At 35.0% G+C, this 12,059-nt stretch overlaps 2 protein-coding genes across 7 annotated transcripts in view; one reads left to right on the top strand and one right to left on the bottom strand.

Moving 5' to 3' along the window:
* The window catches only part of LOC307185630 (uncharacterized protein), a 293,961-nt gene that overhangs the window by 20,548 nt on the left and 261,354 nt on the right, over positions 1-12,059 (top strand). The gene's annotated exons all lie outside the window — the stretch shown is intronic.
* MYOZ2 (myozenin 2) overlaps positions 4,216-12,059 on the bottom strand; it is a 42,600-nt gene continuing 34,756 nt past the window's right edge. Inside the window, exon 7 of the mRNA XM_079919956.1 lies at positions 4,216-4,847. Coding sequence (XP_079776082.1) covers positions 4,613-4,847 — 235 coding nt within the window. The 3' untranslated portion in view covers positions 4,216-4,612. The remainder of the gene's footprint in view (positions 4,848-12,059) is intronic.

The following is a 12,059-nucleotide window of genomic DNA, read 5'->3' on the forward strand; positions in this document are numbered from 1 at the left end:
CTTGCTTGTTCTTTTGGCAAAAGCCTGGCACTCTTCCACCTTTCATAGAAAGTGAACTGCCCTTCTTCCTACAGAATAGAGCATGTGGAGGTTGAAAGTATTTTTCATAAGAAAAGGGGCATTCAGAGCAATACTTTCCTAAGCTTAATAAAAAGCAGTTGTGGCTGGGAAACTGCAATGATGTCATGTAAGTTTTATCTTGCATAAGCAGCAGAGTGAGGAAATTCCAGAATTAATAAGTCGGCTGGTACAGCTGTGCCCTGAGTTGGAAAGTTCAGGATGTTCTTTTCACACTCATGACTGGACATTCTGCTCCACTTTAGCCTTTGTGAGAATAATTGGCTCCCTCCATTTCCACGCTGCTAAAACATTTATAAATTGGTCTACTTAGAAAATGTAAAATTTTAAGTGGATAAATTGTCATTTTGACTAAAAATTATTGTCCGTATTTGCCTTGATTTTGTAATAACTGATAATTAGTTATTTTAAGTTATCTAGTCCTTTCAAATATTGAGTTAAGAAATGGAAAATACCAGCCTTGAGAAAATTGAAGGGAGTGGAGAGTTAAAAGCCAAGAATGAGGACTTCCCTGGTGGTCCAGTGGCTAAGACTCCTCACTCCCAAGGCAAGGGGGCCTGGGTTTGATCTCTGGTCAGGGAACTAGATCCCGCATGCTGCAACTAAAAGATCCCGTATGCTGCAACTAAGATCCGCGTACCACAACTAAGACCTGATGCAGCCAAATAAATACATAAATTTTAAAAAAAAAAAAAAGCCAAGAATGATCTAACTATTGCTGTAGTTGTTAATGCAGACCTAGTGTTATCCAGAAAACAATTGGCCAGCTGATCATCAAGAAATTGGCAAAATAAAATAGGAGATAAAATTTTATGACCCAGAAGTCAGTCTGTTGAACAGTATACTGGAAATTCTTCTAAAGTTTTGAAAAGTTGAAAACATTTTCATTTAAAGGAATGTTTTTGGAGTGTTATCACACTAGATGATTTCGTTCAGCCTTATGGTTAGTGTTGTGCATTTCTGTCCTCTTTATTTCTTCTTCTTTCTCCCTTTGCCCCTTACAGGGGAAAGAAAAAAAAAAAGTTTACATCGATCAGAAGTGTGCACAATGCTGAGCAGAAACAAGCACGTTTAATCAGAGTATGCTTTTATGTTTCTCTGATTTCATAATTAAACATGCACATTGCTTGTTTGAAAGTCTGAAAGTTCAACTTTTTATGATTATGAGTGCCTGAATGACTTTAGAGGGTGACTCTAAAATTACTCAATTTATAGCTATATTTTCCCAAAATTAATATAATGGAGATTTTTTATTATTTGTCTAGACATAATAAAATAGTTTAAGGCTGAAATTATTCTGAAAGAGAAGTTATGAACCATGAGTTCTTAGAGCATATATTTTAGAGCCAGACTCACCTATTTCTTCTACTTTAGAGCTAGAATTAAGCTAGTCACCTTAGTTCTCTGAGGCTCAATTTTCTTATATAAAATGGAGATTATAATGCATTTCTCACAGGATGATCATGAAAATAAAATAATATTTAAAATATAGGGAATTCCCTGGTGGTCCAGTGGTTAGGACTCAGTGCTTTCACTGTGGTGGCCTGGGTTCTATCCCTAGTTGGGTAATTAAGATCACACAAGCCATGCAGCGCAGCCAAAAAGTAAAATAAAATAAAATAATACACATTAAATAGCCTTTATAAACCAGTGAGTATAGTGCTTGGCATTTAGTAGTCCATCAGCAAATATTATTTTCATTCATTTACTTTTTCTTTTAATTTTCTTTCTCCTTTATTTCATTTTTCATTATACAAATGTGGGTGGAAAAAATGCCACAGTCTTTCTGCTGTTCTAAAAAGCCTATCATATTTCTTCAGACTTTGAAAGATTTAGCTGCTTTTTAGGTCAGTGGAAAACCCATCCAAAATTCCTTTCAAATTCTAATTGTGTAGCAACCAGATTGTGAAATTTGGCATTTCTAAAGGTGTCAGACAACTGAATTAGAATTAATAGATACTTCCAGGAAAGGAAGAAATATGATAGTGAGCAGACGGCTATTCCATCATTTTCTAACCAATCCTAAAAAAAAAAAACTTAAGATTTCCCCTTTTAAAATTCTCCTTTATGATGTGGAGAATACTGTTCTATAACTAACATATTTAATTGCTGGCCCCTTTTTGGTGGTTGACAGAGTGGTGACACTGAGCATAGAGTTTAACTATTTGGAGATAGTTAAAATAATGCAATAAAATTTCAGTTTAATGAAAAGTAGTAACATTTCAAATTGCTAATAAAGAACTAAACCATTTCATCAAAATGCATAATAGAATATGACTCATTTTTTATTTATTAAAAGATTAAAATGAACAAAAAAATGGCACGATGGGGGGGCTTCCCTGGTGGCACAGTGGTTGAGAGTCCGCCTGCCGATGCAGGGGACGCGGGTTCGTGCCCTGGTCCGGGAAGATCCCACATGCCGCGGAGCGGCTGGGCCCGTAGGCCATGGCCACTGAGCCTGCGCGTCCGGAGCCTGTGCTCCGCAACGGGAGAGGCCACAACAGTGAGAGGCCCGCGTACCGCAAAAAAAAAAAAAAAAAAAAAAAAAAAAAAAAAAATGGCACGATGGGACCCTCATATCTAGAGTTATCGTAGATGCCAACATTGTTATTTTAAAACAGGTAAATACCAAAACAAATAAAACTAATATATCTTTTTTTTAATATAACTTTATTTATTTATTTGTGGCTGCTTTGGGTCTTTGTTGCTGCACGCAGGCTTTCTCTAGTTGCGGCAAGCGGGGGCTACTCTTCATTGTGGTATGCAGGCTCTAGGCGCGCGGGCTTCAGTTGTTGTGGCACATGGGCTTAGTTGCTCCTCAGCATGTGGGATCTTCCCAGACCAGGGATAGAACCCGTGTCCCCTGCATTGGCAGGCAGATTCTCAACCACTGCGCCACCAGGGAAGCTCAAGGTATCTTTTTTTTGTTTTTTTGTTTGTTTTTTAATATTTGAATTTTATTTTATTTTTTTATACAGCATGTTCTTATTAGTTATCAATTTTATACATATTGGTGTATACATGTCAATCCCAATCTCCCAATTCATACCACTACCACCACCCCCGCCACCCCCGCTTCCCCCAAAACTAAGATATCTTAAAGATATACTTTAGATTATACAAATTCTCTACAGTGATAATATGCATAAGTAAGATACTGTTCCTTTCTAGGCACTGCGTTTTTCATAAGCAAATTTGTAAAGACTAGAAGATGATCAAAACAACCACCAATTTCAACATTACATGCAGATTCTTTTGTAAATATGTGATGTTGCTACACAGCATTTTCATTACTCTGTTATATACTTTCCTTCTTCCAGTCTCCTAAACTTAATGTGGTAGATAGTTTTCTATGGATAAGACATTTCTTCTGTGGTATAAACATCTATCACAGAACTTTTAACTGAATTGAAATGGGAAGAATTGATATTTATGTCTTACCAGTTCCATGGCATATATTTCTTCAACCATATTTTAAGATATATCTATAACTTTATATTAGTTTGAGTCTTTTATTCAAATATATTAATATATTTCATGATAGATGTGTGCTATATTACTCTCAAATGCTTTTGTGTTCTTCCATTTCTTGTTTTTATTTGTGTTTTAGGCATATACTCCCTCGTGCTTAAGGATTTGAGCAGAATTTAAAGATTCAGCAAAGAAAGCTGCCAATTCAAATTACACACTCTCTTTTCCCCCCGTCGTATACATATATTTATTTCTATGTATACTAGCATGTATTTTGTTATTACTCTTCTAAAAATGCATACATAAAGTTGAACCTAATCAACATACAACATTGTGGAACTTGAATTCCAAGTATACCTTGATCATGAAAACTGCAATAGTATGACGTTCTTTGAGTCATTGTCTCTCAGTCTCCTTGACTTAATACTAAACAAAAATAATAACCCAGTTGAACTCTGGCGAATGCCATCTGGAACAATTACCTAATGATTCAAAGCACGTTGAAAAATACAAAGCACTTTAGAAATTCTAAGAATGACTAATGAAAAGACTTCATCTAGACAAGTTATTTTATCATGGAAGCTTGTCAGAAAAGAAGAACCCAACCCTTTTCTCCATCAATAATGTTTGTATATCAACTTCCATAGCTTTCATCCCTTAAATAAAACTCTGAATTAATCTAAATATCTTGCACTATATTTTGATTCTAGATCCATTTGAAAAACTTATTCAGTAATAGCTTATATTAAAGGCAAAAAAGATGAAACCCTTTGTTGTCAGTAACTTTTCTGGACTTTCTCATTGAAAAGGCTGGATTGCTTAGACCAGGTGAAAACAAGATTATGAATAAAGACGAGTGACTTAAAAGGTTTTAAAATAAGATTTTTAATTATTTATTAGATTTTGATCTGAGATTGAAATTAAATGTCATAAAAGGAAAATTGCTAAATTGCTATTAAATTATTGCTACTAATGAAGAGTGTAAGTGGCTTTGCAAGTAAGTAGAATAATAAAACAGCAACATTGACGTTTACAGGTTTTTGTGTCACATACAACTTTCTTTTCATAGGTCTTCTGATTCCGGTATGGTGGTATCCTCTGTAGGTTCAGTTGTTACCACTATAGGAATATTCTCAGATATCCATCCCTTAGGAGTCCTATTAAAGGACCGTCTTCCAGAAAGAGGATTGGCAAAGGCCATGAATCTGGGATCTGTTAGGAGTAGTAGGTCAAAATCTGGAACCTTAAATTTAACCATTTTTGATGCTTTTTCAAAACCTCCAAATGGGGTGGCAACTCTGTGAGAAATGAAAAGAAAAAGAATAAATTAATTAATATTCAAATTTATTTGACAGAAAATAGAAAACAATTTAATGCATGGTCTTATGGGCATGTTGTTGTGTTATATTCTTAGTAGGGTTTCAGTTTTTGACCTCTGACGCAAGTATTTCCATTCAAAGACCATGCCTTTATGATAAAACAGATATTTGATGATAAATTGGTGTAAAGTCCTTACGTACGTACTCTTAGTTTTGGACTGAACTAATCTGTTCCCTGGACATCACAACATTTCTTGCCTTTGTGCCTTTGCTGACTATGTTATACTTGCTTAAGATATTTCCTCTGTGCCTCCTCTCCACCAGCCCTCACTCCCTTTCTTAACCAAATTCCTGTCACGTTGATTGTCTTATGTGAGTCATTAGGTGCTTATAATATGGTACTTTGTATTGTTAGCTTCTCTTTTTCAGAATACGATTTTGTTTGGGTCATCTGTGAATTATAAGCTCTTTTAAGGCAAGAGGTATATCTTTGCATCTTTCCACCTCTATCTCAAAAACCTCAGAATCCTTCTACTCATCTGAATACAGTCCACCTTCCTTACCTTGGCATCCAAGGTCCCATGTAACATTCTAGCTTCGTTTGATTTAGCCATTAATTATTCATTCACTCAGTGCCAGGCACAGTTCTAAGTGCTGGGGGTATACCAGTGAACAATGTAGTCAAAGTCTAAGCTTTTATATTCTAGCGAAGGAGACAGACAATTAAAAAACATAAACAGAGTCATACAGAGTGAAGTAAGTCAGAAAGAGAAAAACAAATACTGTATGCTAACACATATTTATGGAATCTAAAAAAAAAAAAAAACAGGTCATGAAGAACCTAGGGGCAGAACTGGAATAAAGATGCAGATGTAGAGAATGGACTTGAGAACACGGGGAGGGGGAAGGGTAAGCTGGGACAAAGTGAAAGAGTGGCATGGACATATATACACTACCAAATGTAAAATAGATAGCTAGTAGGAAGCAACCACATAGCACAGGGAGATCAGCTCGGTGCTTTGTGACCACCTAGAGGGGTGGGATAGGGAGGGTGGGAGGGAGATGCAAGAGGGAGGAGATATGGGCATATATGTATATGTATAGCTGATTCACTTTGTTATAAAGCAGAAACTAACACACCATTGTAAAGCAATTGTACTCCAATAAAGATGTTTAAAAAAATAGAAATTAAAAAAAACAACAGTGGATTACAGATGAAAAAAAACATATGTAAGTCAACTGTATGTCAATAAAAAACTAATAAATTTAAAAAAAACATAAACATATAGACAAATATCCAATAATGAAAAGAGCTATGAGAAGATTAAAATAGGATGATATAATAGGGCACAACTGAATGACTAGATAGGTAGAGAAGACATCTCTGAAGAGGTGACATTTAAACTGCCATCTGAAGGTCAAAAGTTAGCTATGGACCGTATGCCTGAAGCACTTCAGCATTTCAGGTAGAGACAGCAGCTAATGCAAAGAATCTAAAGCAGAAATAATGTTGATCTTTTCAGGAAAAGAAAGAAGGCCTATCTTGTTAGACAGGTGAGGGGGATGGCAGAAAGGAGAGAGGACAGAGAGGTAGATTGTGTGGAACTTTGTCCAGTAAGGAATATGGATTTCATTCTAAGTGTGAAAGGGAGCCATCATAAGGTGTTAAACAGGGGAGTGATAAGTATAATCTGATTAAATTTTTATAAAGATCACTCTGGCAGCTGTTACTATGTGAACATTTATAGGTGGACAAGAATGGAAGAAGGGAAGATATTGTAGCAATTCAAGTGAGAAATTATGGCAGCTTGTATTTCAGGTGTTTTCCTTGAAGAAGTGGGTGGTTTCAAGATGTGTTCTATGGGTGGAGTCAACAGGATTTGCTGACAAATTGGATAAAAATTGTGAGAGAAATGTAGAAATCAAGAATTACTCCTAGGTTTAGAGTTTCAGCAACTGGCTGATAGAAGACAAAGAGGAACAGGGTTGGTGTACATGTGGAAAAAATTACCTTGACATTCCAATGGAAGGGTCCATGCTGGTTTTTCCCTGTTCACTTTCATATACTATTTGTTCCAGTCAAACTGATACACTGCTTGCTCTTTTCCTGATGCTTTCCAACCTCATTGCCTTTACAGATATTCATTTTTCTCTGCCTGGAGTGCTCTGACCCTTATTACTACATTTCTAAATCCCCTTTAAGTTCTTTAAGTTCTAAGTATGTTATATAAGTAATTTAAGTATTTACTAATTTAACTTTCTTCTTGAAGCTTTCCCTGATCTTCCACAGCCAGAAATAAGCTCTTTCTCCCCTAAGTTTCCATGGTCTCTATTTTAACCTCCCCTGTAACCCTATTTTCCATCTTTCATTATATCCACTGGTCTGACTGTTGTATTTCTTACCAGCCTGCACTCCAAGAGGACCGGAATTCTCTCTGATGTATCTTTGTAACTTACCCAATATATGTACTTGTATGATGTATTGTACCTAGAAGATTCTTATAAACGTTTGGACAATGGAATTGGCAAGACTATATAGATTTTCCAGTATTGCAGAGACTATTTTAAAGCCTGGAAGAGATCTGATTTTCTTCAAAGCTCAATCACCTATGATCTTTCTTGAATATCTTAATTTCTGGGTGATAATAGTGAGGGACCATGGAGTCTGATAAAGTAAGGAGAAAATGATTGATAGACTTTGAAAAGTGAGATGGCTTTGATGTGTGGAATTGAAACATTATTGAAATAAAGAATAAATGAAAAATAAAGATAAAATGTGATAGAGAGTGGGATGCTTGAAATTGAGATTTTGAAGATAATAATAGGTATTGGTAGTGATAAACTTTAAGAAAAGCCAAGAGTGACTAAGGTGGGATTGAGAGACGGATCCTTAAAAGCAAGACAGTGAAGGACATGAAAGGGCCGAGAGTTCAGTGGGTTATTTACGTGGATACTTAAGCCACCAAAAAGTGATGACAGGAATAGTACTGGGGAAGAAGAGGGAAAGCCAGATAAGATCTTCAGTGTCCACAGAGTGGATAGGTGACCTCAACAATGGCTGTAGCAGATGTAACTGTGTCATATAGTATAGAATCTCATGTCTTATTGGCCCATAATTTTCTTGTCTTCCAGTGTTTTGCTCCCTTCTGAAGAACAGTATGTTTTACTTTCTATTGCATCTGTTCTCCAGATAACTGACCTTGTAATATTTTCCCCAAATTGCTGTGGAAGATATGGATAAAAACAGATCACTGACTGATGCAGTAACCTCAGTCTAATGTAGTATTTCAGCAATCATATCAGTATAGACTTTCACATTCCAGGGCCTAAAACCATTACTCTGGAGGTGAGAGAAATTGTTTAGGAAAATAACTTTAAGAATTTAGATCATCAGTCAGGTGCTTTATGACTGTTAAACTTCAGAAGGCATAGTAATAAAGCTAATATTTATTGACAGGGTACTGTGCACCTGACACTGTTTTAAGTGCTTCTCAAACTCTTTTGGTATAGGAATCACCTTGGGATCTTGTTGAAGTACAGAGGCCAATTCAGTCAATCTAGTGTGTGTCCTGAAATTCTGCATTTCTAACCAGTTCCCAGGTGATGCCAGCACAGCTGGTCTGACCACAATTTGAGTACCAAGCTTTACATGATTGTCTCATTAAATTCTCACAACAAACTTATGAGTTGATTCTTTTTATATCCCCATTTTATGGATGAATCTGAAGCACAGATAGTTAAATGACTTTCCCAAAGTCACCCACCTAGTAAGGTGTAGAATCAGGATTTAAATCTAGGCATCCAAACTCACTGAAGGCCTTCTCTTCTATACTACTTTATATCGTACCCGCACAAGATAATTCTTAAGGAGTATTGGGCCTTCTGAGATCACTTTCTAAGTAGAGCAGTATATTTAGGAATCTCAACCACTTGTCTGTGTCTAAATGGTGTCAAACCAGGTTGCTATCACATTCGTGATGTAACTAGGTGATTAATGTCCCACATTTTGTTACATGATTTAGTGAACTGAAGAGTCTTTATGACTCAAATTTGACTCAGTACATAAGTAAAACTTATTCTTGGATGTCCAAGACAACATTTTGTCATTTTAGAAATTTACCACTGTAAAGCAATAGTTTGTTCGTTGATTCATTCATTTATTCATCTAACGAATTACTGATTGCTTATTATATCTAGACACTCTGCTATATGCTAGGAATTCAAAGATTGTAGTAGTTCTTAATCTCAATGAACTCACAGACGAGAAGAGTAAAACGTGAGGGGGGAAAAAAACACATACGGACCAATGTAGTTACTTTAAGGGAAAAATTTCCTGAATACAGAGGAGCTTAGGGTAAAGTTTAGAACCTGGGATCAGGACCCGCCACATAATTTTGTAGGGCACAGTGCAAAATGAAAACTCGAGCCCCTTTGTTAAAAAATTGTTAAGAATTTCAAACATTAAAACAAAACATTAAACCAGCCGGGGTCTTTTTAATTGTGGGGCCTCCAGCAATTGCACAAGACATACATTCATTTGCGGGAGTTTAAGAGTATAGATATCCATTGGATACAAGAGGCTGGAGTTGAGCATTTCTAGATTTAGGCTGAATTTGGTCAATTAATCTTGTATTTATTAATTCCAGTAATCACCTTTACTTATGTATTTATTTTTTTTCTGAATTAAATGAAAAAAGAAATGTTCCCGTGCCACTGAAATCCAATATTTGGGTTTGGCATTTAGTGCATTAGCTTTTCCCTTTTTATCCAGTTCTGTTTTGTTTTTCCCACCCAACTGGTGGGTCATTTTCTTCTGTAAATGAAAACATTCCCTTCTGTTCATCACCCATCTCCTACCTCCTACCGCTTATCCAGTGAAAGGTTGCTCTTTGAAAAGCAGTTTTCTTTTCTTTGGCACCATTGAGACTATATCCTGTTTAAATTTTTATTGCCCTCGGACACAAAGTAAAGAAAATCTTTTAACAGAGATGTTAAGCATTCAAAGTGAGAGACTATTTGTAAGATTTTTAAGATCTCTGAAAATAGTTTCAAGTTTTAGTTAGTGAAGCAAAAAATTCCACTGAAAGATTTGGAATATTCTACTAAAAGATCACTGTGCATCTCTGTGATTCCCGTAACATAATTTCTTCAAACATAGATCTGACTTAAAATGATTTTTACACTTTATCGTCTATGTAGTGACTAACAAGCTTGTTTTACTCAGATTCAGTTAATATATGAATCTGTTTTGTTGCTTTGTTGTTTGTTGTTGTTTATTTCAATTGATCAATAATTGGTTTGCATTTGTAAAAATTAATAGTGCTGGACATATAAAACACCCATAATAATTACTGATTATTCTATAAGGTAAAAAATTATGTAAAATGGTTGTATAGAAGTTAAAATAAATTGCTCTACTAAATAGATAACGCATGTAATATATTTAAAGGTACTTAATCATATAATCATACAATGTATTTACAGATGATGCAATTAATACAAGGAAAGGTTAAGTGACATACCCAAAGTCATACAGCTTTTTGAAGCAGAGCTGGAAACCTCCTTGCTCCTAGTTTACTTTTCCTCACATGTTACATAGGTTTAATATAGTGTTATTTAAATATAACATAAATATTTAAATATCTCAAAATGAGTATAAGAATACAAAGTTGTATTAAACTATGGGCTATTTTGAGATTATGATTAGACTTGGGAGCCCATTCTCATCTAGTCATTACCACTGCTGAAGGCTGTAAGACTGTATCTCACTCTTACATGCTTTATTAACAATATCTAGTAATTATGTATAATAATATGGGGCTACCAAAGAGCATTATTTTACTCTTTGCAAAAGACTTTGAGAATATTTGGAAACTACTTATTTCCTCCCCCTTCCTCTCCCTGTCTCTGTTCTCATTTGTTTTTACAAAAAGAAAAAAATAGATATATTAAAATAAAATTTTCTCAGGTAAAGGAGAACTACTAGCAAGTTAAGTTCTCTCCCCCCCTCCTTCTCTCTCTTTCACACACACACACAGTGTTACATTTACAAAAGCCTTGATTTAACACAGGGAGCTACATTTCCTAATTATATAGTATTGTGTTCATTGTTATAGCACTCACTTGGTCTTTATACAATCAATAGGCATCTCTTTATAACCAACCCAGATACTATAGTGTGTTTGTAGAACTGGAAGCAAGCTGCTCAGCAGGTATGGGGTACTGAAGCCACAAGGTATACAGAAGTCATATGGCATCTCTAAAGCACTAATCTCAAAAACAAGCCTCAAGTATTCCATTAGTTTCCATTTCTTCCTAGTGTTTTACTTTTATAATTTTCTACATTCTCATTTTTGAAAAAAATTATATCATTGATTAGAATGGGCTTTCAACATCTTTTCTTTGCCACACCTCAAACCCTCCTTAAATTCTATGATATACCTCATTTATGCAATAGATGTAGTACTAATACTATTAGCATTACTAATAATGCTAGTAGTACTAGGTGTAATACTAGTAGATGTATTACTAATGTATTACTAATAATAGATGTAGTACTCATACTATTACTATAGCAATATGTGAAAACTAAATTGTTACTAGTACAATAATTTGAAAAGTACTAAGGAAGGTCACTATTTAAATGCAGACTTTGTGGCATTCTTTTGTAAATCAAAAATGTACTCCTTAATTTATTAATTTTTAAGTGAATAATCACTAAGCGGCCTATAAATTGAGTGGGTGTGAGGCAGGATACTGGAGATATTTTGCTCTAAAATGAAAATCTAGTGGTCAAAGAATGGATTATGAGACCATTAAAAATAGATGAAAATTATAAAAAATGGATAACAGGGAAAAATAAATGTCCATTGTGTAAACTATAATGCAGATATTATTTGGCAGTATTTTGGGTAGCATAAGTATTGGTGTGTATATGTGCTGGAGTCTTGGCCCTAAATTACCTTTAATCTGGCTTAAAGCCTACGCAAATATAAATTGGAACCTAGAGTTAGATGGTAATTCTCACAGTCCTGCATGCAAATTATTTCTGAAATTCTTGAACAGCATTGTCATTTGGAGCAACACATAAACTAATATCAACCTTCAAATTAGAAATTAGTATTATTAAAATAACATTTTAAAATGTGGGAGATGATCTTAGTGATTGTTTCTGTATTATAGCATTCATTG

This window comes from Stenella coeruleoalba (genome assembly GCF_951394435.1).
Source record: "Stenella coeruleoalba genome assembly, chromosome: 4".
Lineage (NCBI taxonomy): Eukaryota > Metazoa > Chordata > Mammalia > Artiodactyla > Delphinidae > Stenella > Stenella coeruleoalba.